Source organism: Dipodomys merriami, unplaced genomic scaffold (assembly GCF_024711535.1).
Source record: "Dipodomys merriami isolate MVZ:Mamm:240054 unplaced genomic scaffold, mDipMer1.0.p SCAF_1, whole genome shotgun sequence".
NCBI classification, from domain to species: domain Eukaryota; kingdom Metazoa; phylum Chordata; class Mammalia; order Rodentia; family Heteromyidae; genus Dipodomys; species Dipodomys merriami.
The window spans coordinates 40,843,689-40,860,364 of NW_027202270.1; the positions used below are offsets into that span (position 1 = coordinate 40,843,689).

Here is a 16,676-nt window from a genome sequence, read left to right on the forward strand (position 1 = left end):
TAAAATACAGTATCTTACAGCTTTGTATTTTTGAGGCATGGTGTATTGAAATGAGAATGTAAATATGAAGATTTTCTTATGATAAAGCATATGTAAAGGGTTATGAATACAGGATCGTATTTTTAACTTGTTTTTTCTGACTTGTTTAGAACTTTTTCATATGAAAACATTTGTTTAAATTAAGATGTCATATTTACTAAATTTATCTTTATGCAGAACATTATGTAGAGGGAAATATAATACACATCTTTTGATTGTTTTGCTAGTTGTAATAGCTTTCTTTAACTTCATAGCTCCATGGCTTTTATTTTTATTTTTTAATGTTGTTTTTGTTAATTTATTCACAAGGTAATAAGTATATTTCTTGTCAAACTTGTTATCCCTTCTTATTTTTCTCCTACTTTTCCTCCCCTCCAGTTCCCTTCCCCCAAGTTGTATAGATCATTTCCAACATACTGTCTTGTGAATATCACTGTTGTATTGGTTTCCTCCTTGTCCTTTGTCTCACCATTCTGTTGTTCCCCTTACCTTCCCTAACACCGTGGCTTTTTTTGGAAAGGAAAATCATGATAACAATCTACTTCTGTATGTGTTGTATGTATACATATATAAGTTTTTAAAGAGTTTTGGGTCTTATAATTGTGAATTCTTATTAACTAGAGATGTATACATTTCATTTTAACAACTTTCTATATGACACACTTTTTTCTTGCTTTAACTTATCACTATACAAAAGTGTAATGAAGTGTCATATACCTATTTCCTAACCTAAACAATTCCATCTTGTTTAATTTTTTTTTTTTTTTTTTTTTGGTCAGTCTCGTGGGGCTTGAACTCTGGGCCTAGGCACTCTCTCTCAGCTCTTCAGCTCAAGGCTAGTGCTCTACCACTTGAGCCACAGCACCACTCCTGGCCTTTTCTGTTTATGTGGTGCTGAGGAATTGAACCCAGGGCCTCATGTATGTAAGGCAAGCAATCTACTACTGAGCTACTGTCCCAGTCCCATCTTGTTTGATTTTTACCTTCACCTATTTCTTTTCTTTTTTTTTTTGGTGTCCGGTCATAGGCCTGAACTCTGAGCCTGGGCGCTGTCCCTCAGCTCTTCAGCTCAAGGCTAGCACTCTACCACTTAAGCCACAGCACCACTTCCGGCTTTTTGTTTGTTTGTTTATGTGGTGCTGAGGAATCGAACCCAGGGCCTCATGCATGTAAGGCAAGTGCTCTACCACTGAGCCACCTTCCCAGCCCGCCTTCACCTATTTCTGTATTTTGTAGTATATTCCAGATGTTACCTATCTACAACAGCAATAGATATTTTAAAATAAATTAACACAATGCATTATTCTACCTAGAATTCTTACAATGATAACATCAAATATAATATTATATTTCCAACTGTCTTGTGTCATTTGCCTTTTTGTTTTGACGGACTTATGATCCAAATAAGGTTTGTATTACAAATACATGTCTTTCAAACTGACAACGTTGATCATAACCTCTTATATCCATTTTAGGGCTTGTGGTCAAGTTTAATGACCTTATCTTAGACATTTTTGAAACTTTTTTCTCTTTGAGAGAGCATTAACTCTGTTTGCCTCACATCAGTAATTAGCTGACTCCGCATCAAAAGTCAAACTAAAGTCAACCAGTTAACTAAAAAAAGTCACAAATGAACAAAATATATCTAGCTCTTTTTTTTTTTTTTTTTGCCGGTCATGGGGCCTGAACTCTGGGCCTGGATGCTGTCCTTGAGCTCTTCAGATCAAGGCTAGTGCTCTACCACTTGAGCCACAGTGCTAGTTCCAGCCTTTTCTGCTTATGTGATGCTGAGGAATTGAACCCAGGGCCTCATGCATGCAAGGCAAGCACTCTACCACTGAGCCACCTTCCCAGCCCCCCTAGCTACTCTTTACTTTATACAGATGAGCGCTACCTCCACCACCAAAAAGGTCATTTAGCTCCATCAGTGCTTAGCATGCCTTTTTTTTTTTTAAAATGATATTCTGGAAGATTAGCGTTGATCCATCTATGGCTAACCTTCATTTATGCTGTGGATTTGGATACTCTGACCATCTGAAGAACTTGTTTTTTACAATTGCTTCCTCCAGTAACTTTTTCTTTTGTATCTGTTTCTATTGAATTATTCCTACAGACATGTAATTTTGCCATAATACACCATAGAAGGTGAGGACACCTAATTCTATACTCTCTCAAAGTTAGCAATGATTTCTCTTTCTCCTTTAAATTAAAACTTAAAAAGTTGTCTAAAGCTGGGTACCTGTGGCTCACGCTTATGCTAGCTACTCAGGAGGCTGAGATCTGAAGATCTCAGTTTGAAGCCAACCCGGGCAGAAAAGTCCCCATGAGACTCTTTTTTTCTTTATTTTTCTTTATTTCCCCACCCCCACCCCCCACTTCCCCTGCCCCCCCATCTTCCCCCCTACCTCCTACCCCACCAAAGTTGTGCAGTTGGTTTTTCGACAGTCTTGTACATCTCATTGTTGTAATGGGTCCACCTGTAACCCTACTTAAACAGTTTGTTTTTTCCCTTCCCCTCCACAAATTATATCAACATCAAATACAGTGAAAGCAGGGCTTACCCTGGGAGCCCATAAGACTGTTATCTCCAATTAACCACTCAAAAAGTGGAAGTGGCACTGTGGCTCAAGTGGTAGAGTGCTAGCCTTGAGCACAGAGCCTCAGGGACAGTGACCATGCCCTGAGTTAAAGCTCTACAATGGGGGCGGGGAGGGGAATGTAATTGTGAAGATGGGAAGGAAGGGTTGGTAGGGGAAAAACCAAGGAGGAGGCAACAATGCTTGATAAGAAATGTACTCATTAGCTTGCTCATGTGATTGTCACCCCTCTGTACAGTATTTTCACAATAAAAACTTATTTTTTAAAAAAAGCAAAAGTATCTTTTCTCCTGCAACTTCATCCTCTGCTTTTTCTATCCATTTCTTATTAGCTTGCTTTGTTTAAATTTGTTTCTACCATTTTTTACTGCAGTGGCTCATTTTAAATGATCTTGGTAAAACTAGTGGTAAGTTTATTCTCATCCAAGCTTGGTTTCTTAATAACATTGGAATTAATTCAGCTGTCTGTTCTTGATTTTATTCTGGTTACAATGGGAAGCCATTAGAGAAGTTTAAGCAAAAGAGACATAAGGTATTAAATATATAGACTAAGAAACCACTGTAGTAGTGGATACAAGAAATGTTAATCACTTGAAGAACTAAAACTATAATAAAAACATTTCTTCTTGAAACATTTGCATTTTTAAACTTTCATATTTCACTGGACTTAAAAAATAGTTTTCTTTGTACACCTTCTATTAGAATTCTGCTCTGGGTGTTCTTTTGAGGATTTGTTTAGAGCTATGTTGTCCTAACCTATGATATGAAAAAAAAAAAGGTCTGTATTTGCCAATATACTATCATTTTTTAACTATTAAACATCAGAAATTTGGATTTAAATTTCAACTAAAATAGTCCAGTGTGGCTAGAGGCTACTTTATGGACAGTGCATAGATTTGTTAATGATTCTCAAGTCTAAATTTGTGGTTACCTTCAATTACAGGAAAGTGTATACTAACTGTGTAACTGAAATGTCTACTTTAGAGTCCCCTAGGCATTTAATACTTAATAGCCAAAGCAGAACTATTCATAGCATTTCTCCTTTATGCCACTCTTATAAGTTTTCTTTGTGTTTTTCACAGTAAATAATTATATTATTCAAATAATTTATAATATTTACATTATCAGTTTTCAGAGAAACAGAACCAATGGAAAATTTACCTATGTCTGTCTGTCTGTCTGTATGCATGTATATATGTATGTATGTATTGTATGTATGTATGTATGTATGTATGTATGTATCTATTACTTGCTTACCTGTCTAAGGAATTTACTCATGTGATTATGGAGACTGAAAATTTTCTGAGGTTTACAGTTAGCCACAGGCACAGGAGAGCTGATGATTTAATTCCACTTCCTGAGAAGTACAGGAGCCAAATGGTATATGTTCTTGTTTGAAAGATCCAGGAAAAGCTGAAATTTAAGTTTGACTGTGAAGACAGGGAAGAGGAAATCCTAAACAAAAGCAATTATTCAGGGGAAGTTACATCTTATTAAGCCTTTTGTTTTATTTACAGCTGATTAGATGAGGGCTACTTCTTTAGTCAGTGGGCTTTACTCAGTCTGCCAGTTCGATATATGCCAACATTAAAATTAGGTTTGACTAAATGTCTGGATACATTGTATCCCAGGTGAAATTAACATGTAAATTATCACAAGACCAAAAATCTGAAAGTCATTCTTATTTTTTTGTACTAATTCACTTTAATGTTATGTCATTATTGCCTCCAGTTCTCACCTCTATTTTTACTATAGTTTTAGTTCTTCAAGTGATTAACATTTCTTGTATCAACTACTACAGTGGTTTCTTAGTCTATATATTTAATACCTTATGTCTCTTTTGCTTAAACTTCTCTAATGGCTTCCCATTGTAACCAGAATAAAATCTGAATTGTTACTTTGGCTTTCTGATTTAAGCTCTTTTTATTTGGTCATGGGACTTGAATTCGGGGCCTGGGTGCTGTCCCTGAGCTTTGCTAAAGGCATTCTACCACTTTGAGCCATAGCTTCCCTTGCAGTTTTTTGGTGGTTAATTGGAGATGAGTCTTAACAGCCTTTCCTGCCTGGGCTGGCTTTGAACCACAGTCCTCAGAACTCAGCCTGCTGAGTAGCTAGCCCCCAGCTCAATTTATGCTTTTTTCTCTGTCTTCTCCTTTCAGTCCCTCTTTTTCCTCCATTTTTGCTTCAGTCACACTAGCCATTTTTTTTGTTATTCAAACATAGTCTCTGAACTCAGTTTTCTTATAAAACAGAACAGAAATAATGGATTTGACAGGACTATTACAATAATAAGTATAGTTATAATTAAAGTACATAGATATTATTAAGTTTTAGACAAATATGACTGATAGTATTATTCTTTCCGAATCTTTGCTTTTATTTTTATTTCTTTAAGTGGGTTAGTATCCTAGGACTTGAAATATAAATAGTAGGCATCTTTGTCTGGTTACTAATTTCACTGGAAAAACTTTTAATACTTAGGACTGAAGTATACTTTCTCTAGTTTTAAAATTTGCTGATAACTTTAAAAAATCAGATTAAGGAAATTAATTTAGATAAAGAGAGAATAGGAAGAAATTTAAAACAGAACTGCTCTCTGACTTCCAAGAATTATAAAATAGTAAAAGCTTATTTCAAAGGAATCCTGAGAAATGCTTCCTTAAGGAAATTATATGTATGAGTATTTTGTTTGTTTGTTTGTTTGTTTTTTTGGGTCCGGTCATGGGGCCTGAACTCTGGGCTTGGGCGCTGTCCCTCAGCTCTTCAGCCCAAGGCTAGCGCTCTACCCCTTGAGCCACAGCGCTACTTCTGGCTTTTTTCTTTTTGCTTATGTGGTGCTGAGGAATCGAACCCAGGGCCTCAAGCATGCAAGGCAAGTGCTCTATCACTGAGCCACTTTCCCAGCCCGATGTATGAGTATTTTAACTTGTAAATAGCCAAGACCGAATGTGGTTGTTTTATATATATATAGTTTTATATATAATATATAATATATAAATATATATATATAATGTTTGTTTTAGGCCTAGCCGCTGGTGGCTCACACCTGTAATCCTAGCTACTCAGGCAGCTGAGATTTGAGGATTGTAATTTGAAGCCAGCCCAGGCAGGAAAGCCCTTGAGACTCTTCAGTTAATCACAGAAAAAGCCAGAAGTGGCACTGTGGCTCAAGTGATAGAATGCTAGCCTTGAGCAAAGGAGCTCAGAGAGTGCCCAGATCCAGAGTTCAAGCCCTATGACCTGAAAAAAAGTTCCATTTAAATTAAAGTGGAATACGTCACCATTGCAGATAAAGCTAAAAAGTGAAAATGAGACTTCAACCCAGAAATGTTTCTAGGTTTCTTGTTTATGAAGCAAGAAAGCCTTTAACTAATGATGAGTTGAATTGTATGTATGTATGTATGTATGTATGTATGTATGTATGTATGTATGTATGTATTTTGTGCCAATCCCGGAGCATTAACTTAGGGCCTAAACACTGTTCCTGAGTTTCTGTGCTCAATGCTGTTGCTCTACCACTTGAACCACAGTGCCATTTCTGGCTTTGTTTGGTGCTTAATTTCCTTCTCTGGGCTGGCTTTGAATTGTGATCTTCATATCTCAGTCTCTTGAGTAGCTAGGATTTAAGTTATATTTGATTGCAGCTCTAGGAAAGATATTCTGAGGAAACATTTGTTTAACATGAGTAGTCTTTCAATGAGAATATTTGCTTGGAGAATTGAGAAATTCAAGAGTAATGTGACTAATAAGGCAAATGATTTCAAGTGGTCTTTCTTGGTTCTTGTGAATTGATGGTTATTGATACTGTTCACTTAAATTTGTCAACTCTGAGCTTAAAATTATTTATGGAACAACCGCTGATAATATTTTCAAAGTTGAGAAGACAATTGAATTCAGTTCAACATGAGTGGAATCTGCTAAGATATGTGTAATTATTGGTGGTAAAATATGTGTAAAGCAGAAAAAGGTTTAGCTAAACAAAGTTTATGAAACTATGAGTTATTTACTGTTTATTCATTCTATTACTTAATAGCAGGTATTGTGCAGAGCTTATTTGAATCTTTTAACATCATTGAATTAACAGTCCATTTGCTGTCATAGACTTTACCATCGCCAGTTTCAACCTTTATCAGAAATAGAGGCTGAACATCTTGGCTTGCTTTGTTGCCTAACAGTTTGATAGAATAATGGTGGCAAAGTTTTATTATGATACTTTGAACCTAGAACCAGATTTTTTTTTTGTCTTGTTTTAAAAGTTTTTTTAATAGTCTCATCATGTAGCTCACGCCTTGAACTCTTGGTCTTCCTGCCATCATCTCCTGAGTGCTGTGATTCTAGGTGTGTTTCACCATGCTGTCAGCCACATTTCTGAATGAATAGAACCACTTTTAAAAATAATTTTAAAAAGTGCTAGAAAAGTTCAAAAGTAAACTTTGTGTTCCTGTGCTAATTTGAAGTAGATGCATTTAGCTAAGCTCAAACTACAGTCCCACTGGCATATTTCAGATCTCATGGCATTGAGGAGATAGTTCTTATATTCTGTAGGAAGGGGATTAATTTGCAATATAATGACATGCTAAATAGCATGAAGAATCTTATCTGCTTTTATAAATATGTTCTAAATGCTCAGTTAAAATCATGTTTTTATGGATTACTGTCTTTAGAACCTTGTTATTTGATGGTTTTGTTATTTATTTATTTATTTATTTATTTATTTATTTATTTATTTATTTATTTATTTATTTATTTTTGGACACTTCTGGGCTTGAACTCAGTGCCAGAACATTGTCCCTGAGTTTTTTTTACTCAAGGCTAGCACCCTTCCATTTGAGCCTCAGTAGCACTTCTGGCTTTTTCTGTGTATGTGGTGCTGAGGAATCAAACCCAGGGCTTCATGCATGCAAGGCAAGCACTTTTCCACTAAGCCACATTCCCAGCCCCTTGTTTGGTGATTTTGAGTAAGTTTTTTTGTGGTTTTGTAATGAATATCATTTGACATGATGCTTAACTATTTTAACATCTGACTTAGTTTTGACTTAAGTTTTGTTTTTTAGATGAAGCACTGGATGATTTAAAATCACAGAAGAAAAAAATTGTAAGTTAACTTTTATTTAAAATGGATTATATAAGCTAACAGGTAATTTGTAAGTCTTAAATCGCTTTTATTTGAGTATATTATGACCTTCATTATGGTTTTTAATCTCTTACTGTAATTTATAAATTTACATATATGTATGTGTATATGGAAATCTATAGCAATGTGTAAAATACGATACTGTCTGAAATGTGAGGTGTCACCTAGCTTGTGGACTGTATCTCCTGGATAAGTGGAGTGGTTGATGTAGAAAAGAAAGCAGGAGGGCTAGGAATGTGGCTTAGTGGTAGAGTGCTTGCTTGGCATTCATGAAGCCCTGGGTTCGATTTCTCAGTAACAAATAAACAGAAAGAGCCAGAAGTAGCACTGTGACTCAAGTGGTAGAGTGCCAGCCTTGAGCAAAAGAAGCTCAGGGTCAGTGCCCAGGACAGGAGTTCAAGCCCCAAGGCTGGTTAAAAAAAAGAATAGCTCAGTAGAGTAACAGAGCAGACTTGGAAATTTCCTTAAATAGGCAAGCTAAGCTATTCACTACTACTTTAATAGCCCTTGAAGGAATCATGACATGAAGATTCTTTTTCTTTGGTAATTGTGGGCTTGAATTCAGGACTTGGGTGCTGTCCATGAACTCTTTTGCTCAGAACTAGTGCTCTACCACTTTAAGCCATAGCTCAACTTCCAGTTTTTGAGTGGTTAATTGGAGATGAGTCTCAGGGAGACTGTTCTGCCCAGGCTTGCTTGGAACCAAGATCCTCAGATCTCAGCCTCCTGAGTAGCTAGGATTATAGGTATGAGCTGCTAGCACCCAGCCTAAGATTCTCTTGAGTGTGATAGCATTTGAGAGATTCAGTTTATGATCAACTCTATCTTATCCACAGTGATCAAAATACATATTTAAAACATTCATAGTTGTGTGAATTTAGCTATTGTGAGAAACTTTTTATTAGAAATAAATGTGAATAAATGGATAATGGACTTATACCTTTTAGGGCTTTTATAAATTATCTTATTTAATACAAATAAGACATGGACACACACATGAATACTCCCTGAATCATCTATTATGTATTGCCATAATTTGTTGAAATAGCACTTTGATTTTGAGTTCTGTGTATTTCCTTTCTTTTTTTTGGGGGGGGGGAGGGTCCGGTCATGGGGCCTGAACTCTGGGCCTGGGCGCTGTCCCTCAGCAATTCAGCTCAAGGATAGTGCTGTACCACTTGAGCCACAGCTCCACTTCCAGCTTTTTTCTTTTTGCTTATGTGGTGCTGATGAATTGAACCCAGGGCCTCATGCATGCAAGGCAAGCGCTCTACCACTGAGCCACCTTCCCAGCCCGTTTTGTGTATTTCCTAAAGGTCATACTTGTATCTAATTTTTTTAAGCTTAGCAGTAGTCTTAATTTAGATCTGTGCTGTCCACATCAATAGCTACTAGCCTATGTGTAAATGTAAGTAATTTACATTATGTAAAATGAGTTAAAATTATATTTATTTCAGTGACACAAAAAACATTGTAAGTGATGATTAATCACATTCAGCCTAATGGTTTCTATTCCAATATGAGCCATTTTTTTTTTATCATTGCATGTTTTTATCATTCCACACATGGGTCTGGAAATAATCAAACACCAAATTGGTAAAGATCCGGATTTCTATTCTTTGAAATTCTACATGGAATTTGTAGATTGTTGCTTGGGGCTATAGTCTATGATATCTTCTCTCTACCTCCATCCCTAATTTTTTTTTTCAACTCTAAATTGAAATTACAAACATTTCTTTGAGATCAGAAAATTCAACTTGCTATACTTGGGAATTGGTTGTAGTTTTGAAATAATTAGGATAATTTTTAGTTTTACTAAATTGAAGTTAGTAAATCTTCTAAGCACTTAACTTTTTAAATGTTGAATTGAGTGTTTAACGAGGAAGCTATTAACTTCTATTGTAGCAGCATGTTTTTAACTGTTTTACCTTAATAAATGTGCTCTGGGTTGTGTTTTAAAATAATGTCCTTTAGATTGAATATGACATTTAATGAACAGAAGGGCTTGGGTTTATCAGTAGTCATTTAGAAGGAAAAGGTCTTATTAGGTATTTCTCATACTGTAACTGTCTTGTACTGAACTTCAACTTTTCAGTTGTTTTGCCATAATTGCTAAAATGATACTTTATTAGTGATTACTTTTAAAATTAAACTCATGTCTTAAGCTATAAAGTGACTTGAGTACATTGTAAATAGAGTGCTATAATTATGAAGTATTTTAATTATAGTCCCTAGTGTGAACATAGAACTCAGTAAAATTTTTACTTAATTCTGTTCAAAATTTTCCTCTATGTTGTTTGAGTGTAAGTAAAAAAAGGGAGGAAGAGGGAACTAGCATTAAAAGTCATTTGAACAAATTCCATGGCTGTTCTCCTAGTTATATGTTTTCACTGCATTTGCAGCAAGCTAATTGCTTCTGCTAATAAATAATCTAAAATCGATGCTGACAGCAGTTAATTGGCACAGAGATTTTATTCTGTAAAGCTCTTGGCTAACGACCTTCTTTAAATTAATAGCATTAAGTGCTATGAGGAAATAAATCTCAGAAATTGCCTGTCATTTGCTTGTCATGTCTAATAACTTCCAATAATGATGGCTGATAGATTTTTGCACATTCCATTATTGAAGTTGGTGCATGTAATTATTCTCCTCATTATATGTAAACAATTAACAATATTTGGTATTTCCTTGTAGTAAAGCTGTTAAATACAAGTAACATATTAGAGGTTAGAAGCCATTTAAAAAATCTGAATTTTAATTATCTGATTGTAGGGAGTCCTTCTATTAATATATATGTTCTAAATAAAATAAGAGGAGAGCTAACCCTTTGTATTTTTAAATATTAATACTTTAATACTTTTTGAATAGGACTTGTAAGTAAGTTTGTGTTTTAAAAAGTGACAATTTATGGAAATAAATTTATGTTTGTAGCTTGAAGAAGTCATGGAAAAGGAAACTTACAAAACAGCTAAATTAATTCTTGAAAGGTTTGATCCAGACTCCAAGAAAGCAAAGGTAAGCCTGTTATGACTATTGTTTTTATTATAGCTTACACATTGTAATAGAGCATTATAATTATTGTAATATTATTGTAATATTATTGCAATATTATTGTAATATTATTGTAATTGACAGGATTTTGAGCCACCATCTGCTGGAGCAGCTGTAACTGCAAGACCTGGACAAGGTAAATAACTTTGTAGAAACTGCTGCTGCTGTTGGAAAGATCCATTTTTACCCAAGTGAGTTCATGAGTGTGTTGATGGTGTGTAAAAACTTAGGCAGAATGCTTCTGTATTAACTTATACTTGGTAATTTGAGATATGACTTAGGGTAGATGAAATTTTTATTTTATGGGAATATACTGGTAAGTTAGGATATTGAATGTCTATTGATATTAAAATATATAACTGGTTTTAATCTCTTGAAATTTAAATAATTATAACAATATTTGTAATATTTTTCCCTGTGAAGTAATAATTTCTTGGGTTATTTGCTATGAAAGTCTATAATTTTATGATTTATTTTTGGGAACATAATTTCTATCAAATTGATAGAAATTTTGAAATGAGAAAAAAATAATTAAATTACTTCTATGTAGTAATACATTTGAGGCTTTATTACCATATTATTATTTGTCGGTATTGTGTCAGAAATACCATATTAAATTTTAGAAGTCAATTTCAGTCATTACACAAATATTTCCAAGACTGGCATGTGAATAAATAGTACTTTTTCAGTTTGTGTTGGTTTTCATCTTGTTGCAATATACAATATAGTACTTAAACAAATTAAATTCCATTCTTATAATTCATTAGAATTATAGCCTGGTTTGTAAAGTTACAATGACATTTTGATTTTTGAAATGCAAATCTTTTTATAAGTATTCACGTGATCATGGATATGAAATAAGCCATAATTTAAGATTTTCTAATTGGCATGGCTGTGTGGGAAGAATTCCATCCTTTTAAACTTCCAAAAGGATTTAAAATTTTTTTTTTATTATGGAAATACCGTACAGAGGAGTTAAAATTACATGTGCAAGATAATGAGTACATTTCTTATCAAGCATTGTTGCTTCCTCCTTTGTTTCCCCTTCCTATCCCTTCCCATATCCCCCCCATATCCCCCCCCCCCGCAAAGTTGTAAAGTTCGTTTTTCGACATAACGACTTATACATCTCATTGTTGCAGTGGGTACACCTGTATTCCTATTTAAACGATTTGTTTTTTCCCTTCTCCTCCACAAATACAGTGAAAGCAGAGGTTATATCGTGGGGGTCTTCCAAAAGGATTTTAGCTTCTAGAAATACTTTCTTTTTAGACTGTTCTTTGAATAAAAATTTACATGATTAAGATAAATTACGTATATCTGCTTGTAGGGAAATCCCTATTTTCATCATCCGTAAATATTCTACAATTTTTACCTTTCTCAAGGAGGTATTTAAGAAAGTGTTTTAGTCCGTAGACTAAGAATGATGAGTGAAATGAAGACTTTTCCAAGGATACAAAGATTCAGTTATAGATGTGTATGTAACTTGTAGAGATCTAAGATACAGCTTGGTGACTAAGACTAATAATACAATAGATGCTAGACCCTATTTTTTGGGTCAATGATAGAGCTTGAACTCAGGGTCTGAGCACTGTGTCTGAGCTCCCTTTGTTTAAGGCTAATGTTCTGCCACTTGGGGACACAGCTCCACTTCTGGTTTCCTGGTGGTTAATTGGAGACCAGAGTCTCATGGATGATTTGCCTGGGCTGGCTTTGAACCATGATCCTCAGATCTCAGCCTCTTGAGTAGCTAGGATTACAGGTGTGAGCCTGTAAATATGGCTAAATAAATGGCTAAAATAGACTTGTTATCCACTAATATATGGTTCCAAGGAGACTACTACTAAGGAAAAGCTATAAATGATGTGTAGAGTTCACTACTATATTTTGAGGGTAATTAATTCATCTTCCTTATAATGCTGCCCAACTTATGCTAAAGACATGTTGCCTTTCAACTAGTGTAAAATTTTGATTTTATTACTTAAATTGATTCCGTGCCTTTTTGGGTACCATTTGCTTTTTGGGAGGCATATATTGACACAATTAAGGGCAGGGAAACACTCAGCAGATCAAATGAGCACTTGAAGCTGACTGAGGGCTTCTTTTAATCAGCTGAGTTGTGTAATATGTGCATAGAAATTAAAAAAATTGTTTTTGAAATGTTTGCATTTGTTTATTATTACTTGATCACTTTGGTCAAAACTGTATGTGGTAAATTTGTGAATAGATAAATGTATTCTTGAAGTTTGTCCCTAAGTACAAGAAAAAAGGTAGGAATTTTACAGTGATACTTTGATTAAAAATAACCTAATGAATATGTTTTAAAAAATGTTCTCCTTTGCAGAAAACTGTTGCTGTTACTTAAAAAAATCTGCACTAAAAAAGAGAACAGTTTTGTGTTTCTTTTATTAATATTCCTAAATATTACTATTTAGTGTTTAGGCATCATAATTTATCTTAAAAAATCTGAACTTATTGCTCTTAGGAACCCAAATTTTTTTCTTCTGATTTTATACCATCAATATAGAAAAGACTACTGTTTGTTTCTGCTTTGGATTCTTGTCTTTTATAACTAATATTAGTTATACAAATAGATATTGACTAATGTACAGGCACACTAGTAAATAAATGAATATAAAATGCTTTTTGGCCTTAAGTAATTTTTTAAAATTTGCTGATTTTTTTAATTAAAAGAACATTTCTTCTGAACTGGGTACCAGTGACTTACAACTATCTTAACTACTTGAGAGTTTTGAGATCTGAAGGTAACAGTTTAAAGCCAGCCCTGACAGACAAATCTGAGAAAACATCTCCAGTTAACTATCAAAAAGCCTGAACTGGAGGTATGGTTCAAGTGGTAGAGTAGTAGCCATGAGCAAAATAATGGAGTGAGAATTTGAGGCCCTGAGTTCAAACCCCAAAACACACACATATATACCCCCCCAAAAAACCCAAAATTTTTTGTGAGTATATTGTCCTAGGATTCCTTATTCTTCCAAGAGTATAGTGTAATTCATTGGTGTTTTGAATTTTTCTTTAAAAAATTTCTGAATTTTATCCCAATTTTATTCTACTTTGGGGATGATAAACTAGTTCAGTATCTTTATTTCCTTTCATTTTTATAGGTGACTTAATCATTGATTGTTTTAGTTTTGTGTTTCTGTTCGAAGTCTATTACTTTGCTGAACTGTGTTAGCTGTATAGTATCTATCTCCTCTCAAATTCCCTTTTTCCTTAATTTTGTGTTTTAAGATTAGCTTTCTGAGCTTAGCAGAAAGTGGAAAAAAGTTCTAAAATATGTATGTATGTGCATATGATAGCCCTTGAAAAGATCTGTTCTCAAAATGAATATAATTGTGGTATCTTCATATACGCTATAGCTGTCTTGTAGATTGTTGAAGTAGACTGTGATTTATGTATAGTAGACATCATTTTTTTTTCTTTTTTTTGTGCTAGTCCTGGGGTTTGGATGTTTGGTCACTGTCCCTGAGCTTTTTTGTTTAAGGCTAGTACTTTGCTACTTGAGCAACAGCTCAGTTTCTGACTTCTTTGGTACCTAATTGGAGATAAAAGTCTCATGGGCTTTCCTGCCCTCAGTGGCTTCAAATTGGAGTCCTCAGATCTTAGCCTCCTGAGTAGCTAGGATTACAGGTATGAACCACTGGTAACCTGGAGTTTTAGTTTTGCATTACTGAGTAGTTAATATAAATGTATAATAATTTATATTGTGCTTTGATTGATGATATGTTTTGAAGATGTCTTGATTTTCTAAGATTAAGCACCCATTTATAAATGTTTGCTTAAGGTTTTACTTATGTTTACTGGACAATAAACTCATCTATCCTGAATTCTCCTTCCTCCTCAAATAGGGAGTTACAGATTTATAGACCAATTGCAAAGATAATACAGATTTCCCATTGCCAAACACAGAGTTCCCTATTAATTAATATCTTATATTAAGATATCCTATTAATTTATACACTAAGGTGCTACATTTGTTGCAATGTACTTTATTGTTAACCAAGTCTGTAGTTTATTATTTCCTTCGTTTTTGGTTAATGTCCCTTTTGTGTTCTGGGATTCACCTGGATGACATATTACATTTAGTTGTCCTGCCTTAAATTTCAAGGTGTTTTTGATTCAGTATGTTTGCCCTTTTTTTTTTTTAAGTTGGTCAATGGTAATTTGTTTTCTTTTTCCTTTTTAAAATTATATTTAAGTATTTGCACAAAGGAGTTGCCTTTTTTAATATTGAAAATTTTATTATTGGTGCTTAGGTTTAGAAAATCAGGAATCCTGTTTTATATGAAGGAATAAATAAACATGAAAAGTAGGCATCCTAAGCAGGCACAAGTAGTTTATATCTGTATCCCTAGATACTTAGGAGACTGATATCTAGAAAATTGTGGTTCAAAGCCAACCCAAGCAGAAAAGTCTGAGGCTCCATCTCCAAAATAATCATCAAAAAAGTTAGACTGGAGCCAGGCGCTGGTGGCTCATGCCTGTAATCCTAGCTACTCAGGAGGCTGACATCTGAGGATTGCGGTTCAAAGCCAGCCCGGGCAGGAGAGACCGTGAGACTCCTATCTCCAATAAACCACCAGAAAACCGGAAGTGGCGCTGTAGCTCAAGTAGTAGAGCGCTTGCCTTGAGCAGAACAGCTGAGGGACAGCACCCAGGCCCAGAGTTCAAGCCCCACGACCGACAAAAAAAAAAGTTAGACTGGATGTGTGGCTCAAGTGGTAAAGTAGCAACTGTGAATAAGCAGGCCCTGTGTGTGTGTGTGTGTGTGTGTGTGTGTGTGTGTGTGTGTGTGTGTGTGTGTGCAGATTAATATTAGTTATTTGCTGCTTAGATACAGTTTAACACAAGTCTAATCATTAGGAATTATCTAGGTTAATTAATTTTTAGCAATTTAGAGGTCCTTTGTGAAAAGAATAGCTTTAGTAGAGGGATAAGGGCAAAAGTCTGACTACAAATGGAGGGAGTAAAAAAGTATAAGACAATGAGAAAAAAGAAATTTTAGGAAACGGAGTGAATAAATGGGTGGCTATAGAGGGAAACATTTTGTGTACATTTGCAAACATAATATATGAAAGAAATAATAGTATGTTGTGTGTCAATAGACTGGCCTAGCAGACATGAAATAGCTTATAATATAGGAGACAGTGGGGACAATTAATTGAGACCTGGCTATAACTAGCTAAGAGGGATGTGATTTAGTTTTCAAGTTAAAAAGTTGGCTTTTGTTAAAAGTGTGACAGTTTCTTTAGTAACAAGGGAGACTGAGAACATGGTCAGATATAGGCAGAGAGTGGGAATTATCTTCTGATTATATCCAATTTCATAGTGAAGGTGAGATTGAGGGAGATGTAGTTGAAATTTGAAGAATGGGTGTGAAATAATCCTTCAGGCAAATGAAAGAATAAACAGATTATAGAAATGCAGGAATGTGGGGCTGGGAAGGTGGCCTAGTGGTAGAGTGCTTGCCTTGCATGCATGAGTCCCTGGGTTCAATTCCTCAGCATCACATAAGCAGAAAAGACCAGAAGTGGCGCTGTGGCTCAAGTGGTAAAGCACTGACCTTGAGCTGAAGAGCTGAGGAACAGTGCCCAGGCCCAGAGTTCAGGTCCCACAACTGACCAAAAAAAAAAAAAAAAAGAAATGCAGGAATGCCAGAGTATTTGGTGGGAGCTTGGTGGAACTAGAGTTTGAAGTCAGTCTCGCACTTATTGAACAGGTGCTCTACCACTTGAGCCACATCACCAGTCTTTGTTTCTTTATAGATAGGTAAGGGCTGACACTTTTGCTCCAGGGCTGGCTTTTGACCATGATTCTACTACCTATGGCATCCC

The 16,676-nt window shown here is 35.0% G+C and overlaps 1 protein-coding gene across 5 annotated transcripts in view; it reads left to right on the forward strand.

Moving 5' to 3' along the window:
• Positions 1–16,676, forward strand: part of Lnpk (lunapark, ER junction formation factor) — an 80,367-nt gene that overhangs the window by 26,747 nt on the left and 36,944 nt on the right. For all 5 annotated transcript variants that reach the window (XM_070020535.1, XM_070020527.1, XM_070020504.1 and 2 more), the window contains exons 6-8: positions 7,691–7,731; positions 10,702–10,785; positions 10,906–10,957. In XM_070020535.1, the coding sequence (XP_069876636.1) occupies positions 7,691–7,731; positions 10,702–10,785; positions 10,906–10,957 (177 nt within the window). The remainder of the gene's footprint in view (positions 1–7,690; positions 7,732–10,701; positions 10,786–10,905; positions 10,958–16,676) is intronic.